Raw genomic sequence first — 17,838 nt, forward strand, 5'->3', positions numbered from 1 at the left:
GGGCGGGCAGCGCGACCGGCCCCGGTGAGTGCCAGGGGCTCGGGGGGTGTCCGCGGGACGGGCGGGGGGACACGGACCGGGCAGGGGCTGCGCGCACCCGGGACGAGCAGCGGGACCAGCAGGGTCCTGCGGGCTCTGGTTGCCGGTGCCCGCCCGGGCGGCTCGGGGCTGTCGGCGGGGGAGCAGCGCCGCTGTTCCCTCTCCGGGGTCCCGCTGGTCCCGCTGCCCCGGCGGGGCGGGCGCCGAGGAACCGGAGCCGGGCTGGGGGCGGCAGCGGCGCCGGGCGGGCTCGGGCCCCCCAGAGCGATGCGGGCGGGTCTGGCTGAGGGCTCTGCGGCCGGGACACGCCGGCACGGGCAGCGGGAGAGCGGCGGGGAGGGGTAGGCCCCGCACGGAACCCCCGCTCGTTCGGGAGCAGCGGCCGCGGGCCTCTGGGCGGAAAGCGTCCCGCCAAAATCACGGCCCACAGCCTTTCGGGCCCTGCTGAGACCCTTGCCAGGCGACTACAGCTTTTTTGGGGGGTCGTGGATTATTTTTTTTCCCCCCGAAAGAACAGTGATAGATACCTATAAGGAATAATAATAATAATAATAATAATAATAATAATAATAATATTCCCGTGTGAGTCCGCTTTCCTGCCCAGCAGTGGCTCCCAGCAGGTTGCTGCTGAAGGGCCCAGCCGGGGAGAAAGGCAAGGTCGCACCGCTGGTGTATTTGCTGGGGCTGAGGTGTTTAAATCTGGGCACTCGGATAAAGGGAAGTGGAAAACGCAAGTGGAGTTGCTTTCGTTTGAGTCGCCGGGCTGGAGACAATGGGAAAACGCTCCCCTTGGCCCCCGTGCTGAGATGTGCCTTGCGACAAGAATTGAGAGGATATGGAGAGGAGAAAGGGAAGGAGTAATACGGGCGAGGAAGGAATAATAATAATAATAATAATAATCCGTCCGAGAAAGGCACTTTTCTCCGAGGAGACTGGCGTTTCAGTAGAGAGGGAAAACTTCCCCTCGGTGCCGGTGCCTGTGCGTGGGGGAGCCGTGTGTCCCCACGGGGGAGATAAATCAGGGCCAGGCCCGGGGAGGGCATTTCTCACCCAGGACTGATCTTGACCGAGACCGATCCCGAAATAAGGACTATCGGCGAAGAATTAAGGTTCTCTTAGCCGCCTTCCCGATTAATTTAGGCACCGCTCGTGTGCTAGGCCCGGCGGCTGGAGGGAGCGGAGTTCCTCCCTGGCCTCGTTCATCTGGGAATATAAATCGCCGTGTCACGACACGACCACGAAGAATCCTGATAACCGCACCTTCCTGTTTCCTTTCCCCTCTCCTTTTCTTAATTTTTTTAATTATTATTATTATTTTTTTATTATTATTATTATTATTTTCCCCATTTTTCTACGGCCCCATCCTGCCTGCCCGGTGGAGAGTGGCAGAGCTGAGGCCTCGGGCTCTTCTCGGTGGGAGCTGAGTCTGGCACTGCTCATCCCAAACCAGCCTCGGCTCCAGGCTGCCGGATTTCTAACCACCAGCTAATAATGCGCCCGGTCCAGACATTAAAAAAAGAAGCGAAGAAGAAGAAGAAGAAGAAAGATTACCGAAATGATGGTGACATGCAAATTTTCCCCCCGAAATTATCATAAGCAAACATTTGAAGCCTGGACTAATAAAATCCCATCTGTGTTACTTCATATCGAGTTAGTAGAGAGCTGTGATAATGAATTTTGTAATATCTCACGAACAGACATCTCAATCAGGCACTAATCCTGTGATTTTACCGCCCGACCTCTCAGACAGAGGGAGGCGGCCGGGGGAGCGCTGGGGGCGCAGCCGCTGCCGCGCAACTTCCGCCGCGCTGGGGGAGCGCCTGCTGGTCCCCCCTGCCCTACAGCACCTCTGCCACCGCCTGGGCCTGTCCCGCCCTGAGCACGGCCACCAGCTCAGGGGACTCTCCTACGCGTCCCCAAATAACTCGAGGTGCAGGGAGGACGAAGCTGGGGAAGAGCTGCGGGTGTTTGTGCCCGTCCTGTGGTGTGATTTAGGTGGGAGCCGAGCCTGAGGCGAGGAGGGGGGACACTGTTGGTATCGCTGGAGAAAGGTGGATCCAGCCCCGCGTCCTTGCGACGTAACTCCCGGCGCGGCCGTGTTTCGGGTTTTTTCGTGCATTTTTCAGTCCCGAAATAATAGTTTTAAAACTCCCGTGCCTTCATCTTTTTGCAGATAACGGGTGATGGAGTCCAACTGCCGCAAACTTGTCTCCGCCTGCGTTCAGCTAGGTAAGAGACACACCGCCCTGCCGTGCGGAGCGGTGCGCGGGCGCGCAGCGGGGCGGGCCGGGCGCGGGGAAGCGGTGCGCTGTCCGCGAAGGGGCGCGCAGCGTCGGCGTTAGCATTGTGTCGGTCCCCGGGGCCGGGGAGGCGCGGTGGTCGCTCCGCGGGCGCGCTGCGGGTCAGGCCGGGCTGCGCGGCCCCAGCGCGCCCTCTGCTGTCCGCGCCGGGCGCCGCCTGCGCCGGGAGCTGCGCGGCCCTTGGCGGGAGGAGAGGAGAGGGGAGCGGACGGGAAAGGGAATGCGCGCACCCCCCGCGGCCGCGCACCTGCTCCCGCCGCCAGCGCGCGTCCCCCCCCCCAAAAAAAGCATCGCTGTCAGCGCGCCCGTTTAGACAACCCGCAGCGTCGCTCTCGTGTTTATTTTTGTTTTCTATTTTTTGACACCACCCCCGCGGCCGTAAACAAGCCGCCAGCCCTCTCCTGCCCCCAGAGGAAGGCGCCCCCGCAGTGCCCCGTGTGCAGCACAGCACAGCACAGCACAGACACTCCTGTCTCTCTTCCCCTGCCCTTTTCAGGGGGTCTGACAGGCGGTAAAGAAAAACAGCAATGCAAACACATTACAAAGAAGAAAACAAGCGCTCCGTATTTCGAGAGACTGTTTAATCCAAGATAAACGTAATTTTGTTTAAATAAAATACATTAACCTGAATTAATAATACAGGAAACTAGAGTGAATTAATAATGCACGTATTCCTGGTCTCGTGGTTAAACACTTCCTTGTAAGAATACTGTATTAACCCTTTTTGGCCAAACAGCTCGCTATTTCTCAAATAACATCCAATGATTTCAGGAGAGGCCACGTCCCCTTCTCGAGTCCACCCGCCCCCGGGGACTTTAAACGGGATTTACTAGCTGGACATCAAAACCCCTAGAAGAAGAAACGCTTGGGCTAAAGGAAGGTTAGCGAGCAGAATCCGGGGTAATTCCAAACGCCAAAGTATTACCAACCGATAATTTTTAATCCCGGAAACATACGCGATATTAAATTGTGCACAAATAGGCTTTGCCGGAGTCTGGCACTTCTCCCCTCGGCCAGTAATAAGTGTTAAATAATGTGGAAAGGAAGGGTGACATTGCTTTATATATGGTTTGCAAATAAGAAAGGCCTTTTTAGCCTCCCCTGCCTTTTCTTCCCGATGAACAGGTGGTCTTAATCAAAGCCCTTAGCACGATCTAATGGGAAAGCGGGGACCTTTCTGATATAATAAATTTATGAGCCCTTCCAAGTCAGCTTCATTCGACTAAGTATTTATAAAAAGTAATATCCACATATGCTCCCTGACACGGTAACTTTAACTTCCTCTGCCGAAAAACAAATGGTTATTTTCTTAAACATCAATTATGAACCTGGATTATTGTAGTACACGCAAAATTTCCTGCCTCGTTACCGTACCAGCCGCTGTGTTTTTTGCTCGCCGGGCCGTAGGGGAAATTGCTATCTAAACACCTTAAATGCCATTAATTAAAACACACAGGGAAGCAACGCGGTGTTCCCTGACCATTAAAACGTTCCCATTTACGGAGAAGGGGAGAGCGGCGACCTCGGATACGGATGTATCTCTGCAGATAGAGGAATATATCCCTGTAGATGAGGGGATGAAGTCCCTGCCTCTGTGCAAGTCCCGAGGCGCCCTGAGCTGCTCGGGCGACTTGCTGTAAACTGTAGAAATCACGGGTGTTTTCCGCTGATACCGGAGCGGTTTGTTGGGTCTTGGCTTTGATTTGCTTGATTTTTCATTGATTTTTCGTCTTACCTAACCGTGAGGACGTCATGCTTTGGGGATTTAGTTTGCAAAAAGTCTGATCCTTGGGGCGGCAGGGAAGGAGCGGGGGAGATTGGGGACCCCCCTGTGTCACATTTCAGCTTTGGCAATTACCAGGGCGGGGAGGTGATTTCTCCTCATAGGAGAATGATCGCTAACTAGAACCGCTGGCAGTAACAGCAAAACATGCGAGCGTTTTGTCGAATCGATGGTTGTGCGAAAGGAGGAAACGAAATTCAGTAGGAGACCCTCCAAAACAACACGGCGTGCCGGGTTCCCGCGGGGAATGGGGCGCGCAGGGGGAGGGCTGTCCCAGAACAAACGAGGAAAGGAAAATGGGAAAGTATGAAAATATTATTGCAGCCTGGAGTGTCAAGCACAACCCGGCGGGTGTCAGGTTTCTTCAGAGAGACAGGAAAAAATTGCTGCTCGGTGACCAGTCCCACAAAATTAGGAAAACTTCAGCTCGGCACACGCTTCTGCAGTTGTAAATGGTTGTCAGTGGTGGGTTTGTTTGAATCATTTTTATGCAGGGGCGAAAGGATGCTTAAGCTTTTTGTGTGTGCGCGTATATATATCTATGTAATCTATACGATTTCTTAGGTCTGTGAATTCTGCTTAAAGGAATCCTTCCCTGTAATCGATAATCTGGGCATTGCTAAAACAAGCAGCGTCCAGCATCAAACGTTGAAATTACATTCCGTCTTATGTATCACCATTCGGCATTCCAAATTGATTGTTTCACCCCTATCAAAAAAAAAAAAAAAAAAAAAAAAAAAAAAAAAAAAAAAAAAAAAAAAAAAAAAGGAAAAAATTGGTCTGAATATTCTGTAACTGAACATTATTTTCAAAAAAAAAAAAAAAAAATTAAAAAACTAACGCTGATTCAGCTTTCCATTCAGCCCGGCTGAAGACACTGTAGCGTGCAAAGCAAAGGTCGCCGGTGCCTTTTTTGAGCGCTGGGACGGGGTGGGCGCGCAGCCTCTCCCTCCGCGGGAGGGACAGAGGGAGGGAGGGAGGGAGGGAGCGCGGGGGGGCCGAGGCGGAGCCGCAGAGTCGCTGCCGTCGCTGGGCACCCTCCCCTCCACACAGCGTGGCCAAATTTGTCCCCGGAATTGTGACCCGAGCCCTGGAGCCGGGATGTTTTGTGTCCAGGTCGCTGGTGCGCTGTCCCTGCGCGGCACCGCACAAGGTGCGCGCCCCGTCCCGCACCCCCCGCCAAGCGCAAAATTAAAAGTTATTTATTGCGCTTCCTTTAGAGAATTTTCCCCCATCCGCGATTGCCGTCTGAGAATAATATATGCAGCGGTTGTTAGCCTCACTCCAGGGAAAACTAAATGTATAACGAAAGCTTATTCGTGAGTAGGAATATACTAACGGAACAATCTGATGTCTTCTTAATCCTACGTAAAAAGCTCTGTAGTCTTCCTAATATTGACTGAATGGGTAATTAATGGCTCTTCATCGAGGAGAATACCCGGTAATCCGAGATAGGCGAAAGACAACAAGCCAAAGGTAAAAGACAACAGGACTGGTTGGAGGCTCTACATAAGAACCAATTTACCCATTTAGGGGAGTATTACGCCTAGAAACAAAGATCTCGTGAGGAGATAAAGGAAAAGTGGGAAAATAAATACCCGCAGTAGGTCTGGCCACCCTCCGGCAGCCCCAGCAGAGCCGCTCAGCTCCCGCTCCTGCTCTCGGCCCTCGGGGCCGGGCATCCCGGCTGAGCTCAAAACACAGCGTGGAGAAACAAACTAAAAAAAAAAAAAAAAAAAAAAAAAAAAAAAAAAAAAAAAAACCTTCACACGCACGCAGCACGCACACAAAAACCACCCCAAACAAACAAACAGGGAAAAAACCCCAAAAACCACCCCAACCAAACAAACAGCGGAAAAAAATCACACCAAAAACTCCCATGAAATTAAAGAGCTGAAGCGGAGTGAGGAGCATCCCCTATTCCCCATTTTTCGCAGGCGGAGGATTGTCCCCCGCTCCACCGGGGCGCGTTCCCGACAGGCCCTGTAGCTCAGGGCAAAAAGGAGAGAGAGCAATTCCCGAAATAGTTTTGGTGTTTTCTTTGGTGATGGCGGCCAAAGGCAGCAGGCGAGGACAGTGAGCTGGCAGGGACGGCTCCGTGGCCAGGACCCCAACCCGAGAGGCGATGGCAACTTCCACCAGAAAAAAAAAATAAAAATAAAGAAAAAAAAAATTTAAAACACCTGACATTTTAATTGAAACCTTTACCAGTAATATATTACCTGGGTGACTACAATTAGGTTGTTTTTCGGTTGGCTGACAGCTTTTAAAATATTATTTCACTTGGGAAATAAAAGCTTCATCTCAGATTATAGGTGGGTATTTTTGGATTTACGTGATTTATGGTCACCATGACAACTAATGCTGTGTGGTATCTCCCCTCCTGCCCGGGGTGGGGGAGTTTTAATCAAAGGCACGTAAATGCCGACAGCCTCTCCCTTTGGGCTGCAAAAGGGAGTGTTGTGCGCTCCTTTTGGGGGGCGCGGGAGCGGCTGGAGGCTCTGTCCCGCCTGTGGCTGCGGGACGCGGGGCTGGAGCTTGGGAAGATGTGAGAGGGCGGTTCGGTGGCCAGGCCCTGCTCCTTCTCTCCCCGTCCCTCGGGGGAACGCGCCTGCCCCCGTCGGATGTCCCAGACAGCGAGGCTGAGGCTGGCGGGCACCGGCACCCGCCCTGCAAGGGCATAAAGCGCCTGACAAGACAAGCACTTTGCGCCCCGCACGAGTGAGCGACTTTTCGCTTCGAGTCGTGGTGGAAGAAGCCAGCATTGCCCCAAAAATGACTGAAAATAAATGAATGAAAAAAAAAAAAAAAAGGTGATGGGTGTCATCCAAAGCAGGGATGCATTGCTCCTTCTGAAAAGAAAAAAAAGGGAAGGGGAAGAGGGAGACACCTCCCTATCACCTCTCCCTGTGGCTCCCCTTCCCCATGGCTTTGCACACTTGTTTTTCACCCCTCCCAGGTGCCCCTCACTGAGAGCCGAGGCCGCTCCCGTTTGTCCCGGCTGGGGCAGCCCCTGGCCGCGGTCTTGGCACGGCCACGCCACGGGGAAAGGCCGGGGGGCGGATCTCGGTGCGGGACCACAGAGGTAGCGAGAGGTTAAGAAGAAACTGGGATAGGATTGGTAAACAAATTGTGCAGAATGGAGGTGGAATCATATTGACTTAGTTATAGGTCATCTGCTGCCAGTGCAAAGGGAGGAAATATTTACTTTACACATATACTTTATGATCTTGGGGGAATTAGAGGAAATTCAATAAGAAAACGGCTAGAATCATTTTAAACCCCCTATTTAAAAGACTTAAGCAAATTAGAGTCTTATCAGATTAAAATCCACTACAAATGTAAGAGCATTGTCTCCATCGAAACGCTGTGGGGTCTGAGGAAAGAGATTCTTTGCCAAATCTCAGGGATAAAAACACGTCATTTAAACACCAGATAATGAGCAGAATGTAAATTAATTTAACCTTCTTTACTAACAGGCTGCGAAAGTAATATGTATAATTTAGTGATAACTAAGATTGCGATGGAGGATACGAACCTCGAAGGGGAATCAGCGACCAAGGAGGACCCTGGAGGGAGGCGGGGGTGGGGTGTGGGCGGACGGGATGGGGACGGGACACAGAAAAGTTTGGGCGCTGGGATGTGGATGTGCAGGGCCACAGCGAGGGGAAGCTTTCGGTAATTTATTCAATACCAGTGACCAGCCAGATAAACTGAAGATAAAGACGCAAATCTGCGTTTCCCGCTCCCGGCTTCCTTCGGAATCCCCATCCCTGAGGCGGCCACAGCTCCCCTGGGGCAGTGTCGGCCGTGTGAGACTCCTCTGCCCTAGGAGGGCCTGGCCAGCATGGGAGGGCAACCTGCCCCCGCCTTAGACACGCGTGAAAAAGCCCCGCACCTGCTTCCTGCGAGACCCGGCTCCACAGCAGCCTCATTCCGGCGCTGTAAGTGGACAAGGCGGAACAGTGTAGCCCGTCCCCCTATTGCCGGTGCCCGGGAGAGGGGTCAAACCCTGTCCCCAAAGCTCGGAGAAGGGTTTGAGAGGTTCGTGTGCTGGCGCCCGGCGTGGGATTTGGCCGAAGGCTGTGAAGGACTCGCGTGGGCGCGGATTCGGGGGTTGCCCCGGTGGCTCCGGGCCCACGCCGAGAGGGAGGAATGGTCCCGCGGGTTACTGTGCGAGTGAGTTGTAAAACCAGGGTGGAAAAGGCTCCTTGGGGGGCTAGCTTTTGGGAACGCGGCTGCAGGGAAGGGGCGACAATAGCAGAACCAAGGAAAAGGTTTTACTCTGCCTTCGGTGCGGGCAGAGGAAGAGCAGAAAGCCGACTAGGAGAACTCGGGGGTCTCTGAGCGCGGTGTGAAGCTTTCCACAGCTGTGCGGCAGAGGGGAGGTTGGTGTCGTTTGTGTTTAATTGTCGCTGTTACCAGCACAGGCTCCGCCGTCTGGCCCTCCCCGTCCTGCTTATTTTCCACCCCTTCCCTGTGATGGGAATGGGGCTTTCCTGTACCTTACCACAGCGACTCTGGCAATACCGAGGCGATACTGGCCATACTCTGGCTCCTCACCCCCGGGGTGGGGAACGGGCGAGGCGCGGAGCGGACGAGCTCGGAGCCTTTCCGACGGGGCGCCCCGTGAGCCGGCGGCGAGGCCGGGCTTTCCAGGCTCGGGTAGCCCCGCGGGGGACACCGGGCGGAGGTTTTGGGGGGGCGGGTCGCCCATCACCGGGAGAGGGGCGGGGAAGGGGCGGTGCGGGGGCGGTGCGGGGCGGGGTGGGTGACGTGCGGCGCGGGGAAGGCCGCCGCCGGTTTAAGATGTCAGGCCAAGAGGGAAGCGGCTGAGCTGATGCGGTGCGGGGCCGGCCGCGGCGCGGGTCCATGCGCGGGCGGCGGAGAGGAGCGCCCCGCGGAGCGCCGCCGCGCCTCGCCGCCCCCGCCCCGCGGAGCCCCGCGGAGGGCCGGGGGCCGCCGGCCGGGGAGCCGCCGTGTCGCCGTGACGGCTTTTCCAGGACCGGACTCGCCCTCTCTCCCGTCGGGGCGGCGGGGCCTCGGAGGCTCGCCGTGCCGCCCCGGCTCTAGGCCCTGACCCCCGGAGAGCGGGGCTGCTCCGCAGAGCCTCCTACACGTACCGACACCTACAGACACACGCACACCTTCTCCTATCGACCCCCCAGGCGCGCACGTAGACTTTGGCGTCCTTTTGCCGATGAACTGCATGAAGGACCCGTTAAGCCTGGAGCGCCTGGGAGCCGGGAATAAGCTGTGCTCCTCCTCACCTTCCTCCTCTTCCTCCTCTTCATCATCCTGCCATCACCACCAGCCCGCGCTGGCCATGGCGACGGCGCTGGCGCCGGGGCAGGCGCGCTCCTCCCTGGAGTCCGCCAAGCACCGGCTGGAGGTGCACACCATCTCCGACACCTCCAGCCCCGAGGCCGCAGGTAAGCGGGGGTGAGAGGCAGGGGACCCCGGCCCAAAGGGCGCCCCGCCGCCCTGTCCCGCTCCGGCCCGGCTGCAGCCCCGCGGACCGCGATGCGCCGCCGCCCCTTCTGCCCGGAGCGCCCCGCACCCGAGCCGGGAGGCGTCCCGTGGCTTTCCGCGTGTCTGTGTATCGGTGTACAGGGAGAGAATGACATATGTAAGGACAGGCGAGTGGCATGTGTAATGGTAGGCGAGTTACATGGATTCGGATCGGCAAATAACGTAGGAGTTCACTGTCGATACAGACAGACAAATAGGGCTATATACGGACAATTAATATCGTTACAGGCGGGCGAATAACACGGGTGTAGGTCAGCAAATCAAACGAATTACGTGTGTGCAGACGGGAGAATAACAGGGATGCACAGAGGCAGAGAGCCGGCTCACGGAGAGGCGGCTCCATCCCGCTACGCCGGCGGTGGCCGCTCCGCCGGGAGGAGCCGCCCGTGGGTGTCCGCCGTGCGGGGCGCGGGTTAATCATTACAGCGTCCGGGCCGGGCCGCGGGATCCGGCAGCGCTGGGGACACGCTTTTCCCCCAGCCGCTGGAGAGGAGACTGAGGAGGCTGAGGCGCCCTCGTTTTCCGCCTTGTTTTTTCTTTTTTTGTTCCCCCCACTTACAGAGAAGGACAAGAGCCAGCAGAGCAAGAATGAGGACGCGGGGCCCGAGGACCCCTCCAAGAAGAAGAGGCAGCGGCGGCAGCGGACTCACTTCACCAGCCAGCAGCTGCAGGAGCTGGAGGCCACCTTCCAGCGCAATCGCTACCCGGACATGTCCACCCGGGAGGAGATCGCCGTCTGGACCAACCTCACCGAGGCCAGGGTTAGGGTAAGTCCCCTCCCGGCTGGGAGCAGCGGGGGTCAGCGCGGGTTGGGAAAAGGAAGGAGGGCTGAAATATTGAAATATTAGCAGCTGCTTTCGATTTCGGCTTGTACGTAAACTTCAGAGCCTTTGCACAAAAGGCGGGCAGAGCGGGACGTTTCTGTCAAAGCGAAACGGATTGGAATCTCTCTGTGTGTCTCTGAAATATGGTTTGCTGCACGTTTCGGCCTCACCGTGCAACGCGTCCCTCTCCTTTTGATCGAAACGCTAATGAAAACATTAGCCAAGAAAGCAACTTGGAACAGGCTGCAACCTGCGCTGTCTCTAATGAGAAAAAGATGTAAAATACACAAGAGCTTTTGCTTCACTCCGAGGCACTCCCAGTGTGCCCTTCCTCGCGTTTTCTATTTCTTTGGGTTTCACAATTCGACGAGCGCCTCTCTCCACCCTCTACCCCCCTGTGAGATTTATGGGACCATCGCGGCGCTGCAGAGATACCGCGGCCGGATCCTGCTCGCCTGCAAAACGCCGCGCTGGGGGGGGGGGGGGGAAATAATGAAAAACAACAAACCCCAAAGCACGCACGCAAAAAAAGAAACCTCTAAAAGGGCCGAACCTTCAGATTTTCGGAAATCCCACATAAATCCTCTCCCCGAGGTGGCTTGAGGAAAGCGAGACAGTGAGAAGCGGGGGCGGCAGCGAGAGGGAGCGGCTCTGAGCCCCGGGCCGGCGGTGTTGGTGCTGGGAGCGGGGCCCGGTGTCCTCCCGGAGCGCTGTAGGTGGCGGTGCGGATTTCGGGGAAGGTTTTGTATCGGCCCGCGCGGTGCCTCCAGACGGGCCCGGCCCCGCGGTGCCCCCGCGGTGCCCCGGCCGGGTGGGGGTTACCGCAAACACCCCAGGGTGGTTTCAATACACACCGTAAGGCGGCTGCTGGCGGCTGCCCGACGGGGCAGACACCCAGATGTGGATTGGGAAAGGGCACGGTTTACCCATTGTCTTAGATCCCTTAGATCTCATTTAGCACGTTGTTGAATGGTGAAATTTTTTTCCTTCTTTTTTTTTTTTTTTCTTCTTTTTTTCCCCCCCTATTCCTCCCCCCAACCCCTCCAAAGAGCAGTCGAACAAGTTTGTTTAGAAAGTGGCTTTCGGTTCTGGAAGCTTTCACGCTAGAGGAACTTGTAGCTTTAACAAACTGAAGCAAGGATTTATTAGTTGCTGGCTTCCCCCTCCTTTCCCGTACCAACGCCTTAAATATTCCTCGTGTTTCCAGGCGTTTTACTCTCACTTTTGTATTTTTTTCCTGGATGGCTTCAGTACAGAAAAAGCCAAGAGAGAAGGGGGTAAAAAAACCCAAGGAGAGAGGGAGGCAGTAGAAGGGACAGAATGAGAAGGAAGCGTTGGTCTCTGTGGCACGAATTAGAGCATCACAAATTCTGTGGAGGGCTGCGGGGGTCTTGGATGGGGCAGTGGGGGCCGTGGGGAGGGTGGAATGATGCGGCCACCAATCTGCCTGGCTAAAGCCGGGCGGCCCCGAGGATGCTCGGCTGTCCCGGCAGCTGCAGGGCTCCACAGAGGAGGAGGTGAACCCATACATGGAGATATACCTTCATATATGTATTTTTATATAAAACTTCTACACGGACAGGCTCGGCTGTTGCCCCGAGAACTGCAAAGGGCTGCGGTGGTTGTGGTGCTTCTTGACTAACTTGCATCTCCCTCCCTCCCTCTCCCCCCGTTTCCAAAGGTTTGGTTCAAGAACCGCAGAGCCAAATGGAGAAAGAGAGAAAGGAACCAGCAAGCCGAGCTTTGCAAAAACGGCTTCGGTCCGCAGTTTAATGGCCTCATGCAGCCCTACGATGACATGTACCCCGGCTACTCGTACAACAACTGGGCAGCCAAGGGCCTGACCTCCGCCTCCCTCTCCACCAAGAGCTTTCCTTTTTTCAACTCCATGAATGTCAACCCTCTGTCTTCTCAGAGCATGTTCTCCCCTCCAAACTCCATATCCTCCATGAGTATGTCTTCAAGCATGGTACCTTCTGCAGTCACCGGGGTGCCCGGCTCCAGCCTCAACAGCCTGAATAACTTGAACAACTTGAGCAATCCCTCCCTGAATTCTGCAGTGCCAACGCCAGCCTGTCCTTATGCTCCTCCAACACCTCCGTATGTTTATAGGGACACGTGTAACTCGAGCTTGGCAAGTCTGAGACTTAAAGCCAAGCAGCACTCCAGTTTTGGCTATGCCAGTGTGCAGAACCCTGCTTCCAACCTGAGCGCTTGCCAGTACGCGGTGGACAGACCCGTCTGAAGCATCCGAGTAGAAAACTGCCTGGGAATCCCTCCCCAGTTCCTGCAGAGACTGAGAAATTCACTAGAAAGTAATGGGCACTAGAGAGAAAGAGAAAGGAGGAAAAATCAGAGGCAGAGAGGAAGAGAGAGAGAGAGAAAGAGAGAGGAGGAGAAAAAAAAAAAAAAAAGAGGAAACCACTGAAATAAGATAGTTCCTTTGTTTTCAAAGGACCTCCTACAGATTCTGAGATCTTTCTTTCACTAAGAGTATTTCAACAGTTACAAGGACATATATATATATATATATATGGACAAATGTTTGACTGGATATGATATGACATTTTAATGTTACTATAAGCTTGTTATTTTTTAAGTTTAGCATTGTTAACATAAAAATGACTGAAAGGATGTATATATATCGAAATGTCAAATTAATTTTATAAAAGCAGTTGTTAGTAATATCACAACAGTGTTTTTAAAAGGTTAGGCTTTAAAATAAAGCATGTTACACAGAAGCGATTAGGATTTTTTCGCTTGCGAGCAAGGGAATGTATATACTAAATGCGACACTGTATGTTTCTAACATATAATTATTAAAAAAAAAATTGTGTGAATATCAGTTTTAGAATAGTACCTCTGGTGGATGCAATGATGTTTCTGATATTGCAATGTAAAACATGCCCTGTGTATAACATTTCGTACAATATTATTGTTTTACTTTTCAGCAAACATGAAAAAAAAAATGTGTTTTATTTCATGGGAGTAAAATATACAGCATACAGTTTTGTCTGGATTTTTTATTTACTGAGCCAACTGCGCAGCAGCAACTAGTCTGCACTGATTGACTGATAGTTGACACTGGATCTCGCTGTCTGGCAACTCGGGGTAGTACTTTTGCAATGCAAATAAATGCTGGCGCGCTTTTTTTCGCATTAAAAAAAAAAATTCCTCGCGCTAACGTTGCATACTCGAGAAACATGAATTGTACCTCTTGGGTCCTTTTATTTCCCCGAGAAAACGGATTATTTGACATCGCTGGACTCGAGAACTGCCAGCCACAAAGTTGCTGTATCTCGAGCGTAAATTTGTCCTGCTGTGAAGGAAGCTTTTATTACATTAAAGAAAAAGGAGTGGAGGAAAAAAAAAAAAAAAAAAAAAAAAAAAAAAAAAAAAAAAAAAAAAAAAAAAAAAAGGGTGGGGGGAGATTTAAAAACAAACTGCTCCTGTTCAAAATAATCTGTCCCTTTTGCCGCTCCCCGCGCCCACCTTCTCTCCCTTTAGCGGGGAGATCCTTCATGCGATATTACATTTCTATTTCCAAATCCCCCTTTCAGACACGGAGAGAAACAAAGAGCAGCCCAAATAAGCGCAGCCCCGTGGAGCGCGGGGGGTGAGAGGTTAGCCCGAGTTTCCTGCGACTTCGTGCTGCAACACGTCGTTGAAGGGAAAGGTCGTGCTCTCGTGTGTTTTGTTTTAAATAATATTGACCCATTCATTCTCAACCTGCTTGTTCGTGAAATTATACAGGATTATAACTTTGCCGTCGCCAGACAATTGAAACAAATCAAGATGAATTGCTGCTCGGCCCTCCCATCGGCTCACACCCCGGGCGGGCGAGGAGGGGCTGCCCCGAGGGTGGGCAGCCGCAGGATCCGGCGGGAATATCGAGACACCAAGAAATTCCGCAGGCGCGTAAACAGGCGAGGGGCGCGGGGGACGGCAGGGAGGAAACTCTACGCGGTGAGAACGAGCTCAGTCCTTGAGCGGCCTTTGCGCGCTCCTTGCGCGCCTTTGTGAGGTCGGGAGGAGCGGCAGAGGCAGCCCCGGGGTGGGCGGACACGGGGAGGGGGTTCCTGCCCCCCCAGCGGTGAGAAGGGAAGAGGAGCAGAGAGCAGAGGGACAGGGGAGAGGTCAGCACCCTGCGCTTTCCCACCAGGAAAATGCTTCCCCTCCACCAAATCAGGGTACTCTCCCCTGGCTCCATTTGCAGCGTGCTAACCCTAACCTCCACTTCCCCCCTCCCTCATTTTTTAATTTTCTTTTAACACCCTTTATTTTCTTTCTCCCTTTTTTTCTTCCTCATCACACTTTTATTTTTTTTTTTTTTGGTCTCTCTTATTTTGTTGTGAGGTTGGGGATTTAAAAATTATTTTATAATTATTTTATTATTATACGCGTTTTGCTGTTTTCTTTTCCTCTGTGTGTTCTTACCAGGGGGGTCGGTGGAGAGACAGAACCTCGGTGTTTGGGACAGGGAGGGGAGGCGGGAGTCATTTCTTTCCTTGTCCGGCCTCGTCTGCTCCCCGACCCAACTCCGCTCCCCTCGCTTTTCCCGCACCGTGTCAACACCTCACCCGGGTGAGCTGCCAAAAATGTCCCCTTTCTCCTCCTTCTTCTTCTCTTCCTCGTTGGAAGGTTTGAGGCGAAGGGCTGCCAGGCCAGGAGCCCCCTCGGGGATCGAGGAGCCGCAGAAACGAGGGAGGTTTTTCTGCCCAAAGCCTCTCGGCGGGACGGGCTTGGGAATGAGCGAGCGGAGCGCTGCGGTTGTCGGCACGGTATTTTACACGCTTTTTTTTCGGCTCTCCTTTCTTCTCGGTGGCTTTGGTTATTTATAGTCCTCTCTTATAAATATAAATATATATATACATATAAAATGTCGGTATATATTTGTAGAATCTGTGTGTACATGGAGATATATAATACATAGTATATGCATATGCATTTAGATGAATAATATATACCGATTCAGGACCCAAAAAAAATGGATCAGAGTTTTTCACTTCACTGTGTAATGGCTCAAACGATGAAAAATCAACGTGACCGCTCAGAGAGGACATAAATCACTCCGAGAGTAATCTGAATTTCTTTCTCCCCCTAGCTGAAGCCTTGAGGGTCATCATTTTTCTGCGCCACTTGACCAAAGATATAATGTTTTGATTAGGTCGTAAATCAAAATCTTGGGTCGTGGTGGGGCTTTTTTTTCTTTTTTTTTTCTTTCTTTTTTTTTTTTTCTTTTTTTTTTTTTTTTTTTTTTCTTTTTCCGGGGGCTTTCCTTCTCCTTATCGGCGGTGGCAGCGTGAACCTGGAACAATGGAGGCCGCAAAGAGGGGGAGGAAAAAAACCACAACGAAACGAGGAATTTGCAAAATATCTATTTGCACAAGCGGGGCGGAGAGTGGTTAAACAAGGGGCTCACACCCCCTGGCATCCCTGTCGCCCCTCGGAAAGGCCGATTGGGGCCGCCCGCTGCTCAACCCCCCGCGCCGGGCGTGCGAGCGGCCAGCGCCGTCTGCATCCCAATCCACATCCCAATCCACATCCCAATCCACATCCCAATCTACATCCCAATCCACAGTCCCACAGCCTCCCGATGGGAGCGCGCCCCTTCCAGCCGGGCCCGGGGCTGCCCGGGCTCCTCTCCCCGCGCTGGCGCGTCCCGGCCCCGCTCCGTCCCTTTGTTTTCCCGCACTCTGAACCCCGGCCGCCGGCGCGGGCCAGTCCTCGGCCGTAAGATCGGAGCGCCTCGCCTCGCAAAGGTCAAAATGAGGCGCAGATATGGATGTATCTCCTGTGGGTTTCCCGTTGTCCTCTCCTTGCTTTGTTTTCAGAACGTGCGCGCTCATCTGCGGATACTTTGCCAAAGCAGCGAGATACCGATCTTTACATACCTGTACAGTTGTTGCTACCTATAAAATAAATTAATTTTTTTTCCCTCTCTCTTAGACATTTAGCATTTTTGGAGGGAAATAACTTCCTTGGGAAAACAGTTGACATCTGAGCTCGGGGGAAGAATTTGTTGTTGGGGTTTATTTTCTTCAATAAAGCCGCGTTTTGGGGGCATTTTTTTTTTTTCTTTCTTTCAATAACGCTCCGTTGTGGAGCGGGGGCAGGTTTGAAGGTTGGTTTGCAGGTTTGCATGTTTGCATGTTTGCAAGTTTGTAGGTTTGCGTTGTAGGTTTGTAGGTTTGCTGGTTTGTAGGTTTTCAGGTTTGCATGTTTGCATGTTTGCTGGTTTGTAGGTTTGCAGGTTTACAGGTTTGCAGGATTGCAGGTTTGTAGGATTGCAGGTTTGCATGTTTGCTGGTTTGTAGGTTTGCAGGTTTACATGTTTGCTGGTTTGTAGGTTTGCAGGTTTACATGTTTGCTGGTTTGTAGGTTTGCATGTTTGCTGGTTTGTAGGATTGCAGGTTTGCATGTTTGCTGGTTTGTAGGTTTGCAGGTTTACATGTTTGCTGGTTTGTAGGTTTGCAGGTTTACATGTTTGCTGGTTTGTAGGTTTGCATGTTTGCTGGTTTGTAGGATTGCAGGTTTGCATGTTTGCTGGTTTGTAGGTTTGCAGGTTTACATGTTTGCTGGTTTGTAGGTTTGCATGTTTGCTGGTTTGTAGGTTTGCAGGTTTACATGTTTGCTGGTTTGTAGGTTTGCATGTTTGCAGGTTTGTAGGATTGCAGGTTTGCATGTTTGCTGGTTTGTAGGTTTGCAGGTTTGCTGGTTTGTAGGTTTGTAAGTTTGCTGGTTTGCAGGTTTGCAGGTTTATACGTTTGCAGGTCTGTAGGTTTGCATGTTTGCAGGATTGCAGGTTTGCAGCCCGCTTTCCCCAGCGCTGCGGACGGGGCTGGTGGGGGGTGTGCAAGTGGCGTGGCAGGGTCTCTCATGCCGGATTAAGACAAGGAGGGAGGACAGCGAACCAGCCCAGGGCACTGGGGCTAACACGCTTTTTTTTTTTTTTTTCGGGACATATAATTTACCTTGCTAAATGTCTGCTTTGGTACGCGTATTATACATGTAGGTCCGGATATTAGGCACCCGATAGAGCGTAACAGTCAATAATCCAGAAACTTGGAAGGATTTACACCTTCGGAGCTCCATACAATGCTGGACTAATTGATTGCTAAATCTGAAGTTTTTTTTAAATGCGAACCCCCTTTTGGAATTAAATTCTCCGGTCTCCTGCATCTACTTCTTCTAAGAGAGGAGAAATAAAATAAACTCTAACGTGCAAATTTTAAGCGGCAAGGGAATATTTTCTCTTGCTTGGGGTGTTGAGTGTTTTACTTTTTTTTTTTTTTTTTAATTTTTGTGTGAGTGTTTTGTTGAGGGTTTTCGATGAAAAAAAATAATAAAAAAAAAAATA

General features: G+C 52.5%; 1 protein-coding gene across 2 annotated transcripts; it reads left to right on the forward strand.

The window, feature by feature from the left end:
* The first annotated feature begins 2,216 nt into the window (after nt 1-2,216).
* On the forward strand, nt 2,217-13,539 carry PITX2 (paired like homeodomain 2). Of its 2 annotated transcripts, none has more exons than XM_083862374.1 (3): nt 2,217-2,268; nt 10,216-10,421; nt 12,160-13,539. In XM_083862374.1, the coding sequence occupies exons 1-3, from the start codon at nt 2,223-2,225 to the stop codon at nt 12,721-12,723; spliced, it is 816 nt and encodes a 271-aa protein (XP_083718500.1). In that variant the 5' UTR covers nt 2,217-2,222; the 3' UTR covers nt 12,724-13,539. The 2 variants fall into 2 exon arrangements, with proteins under 2 accessions (XP_083718500.1, XP_083718501.1); XM_083862375.1 differs by lacking the exon at nt 2,217-2,268 and adding an exon at nt 9,296-9,554.
* The last annotated feature ends 4,299 nt before the right edge of the window (nt 13,540-17,838 follow it).

This window comes from Zosterops lateralis (assembly GCF_965231275.1).
Source record: "Zosterops lateralis genome assembly, chromosome: 5".
Lineage (NCBI taxonomy): Eukaryota > Metazoa > Chordata > Aves > Passeriformes > Zosteropidae > Zosterops > Zosterops lateralis.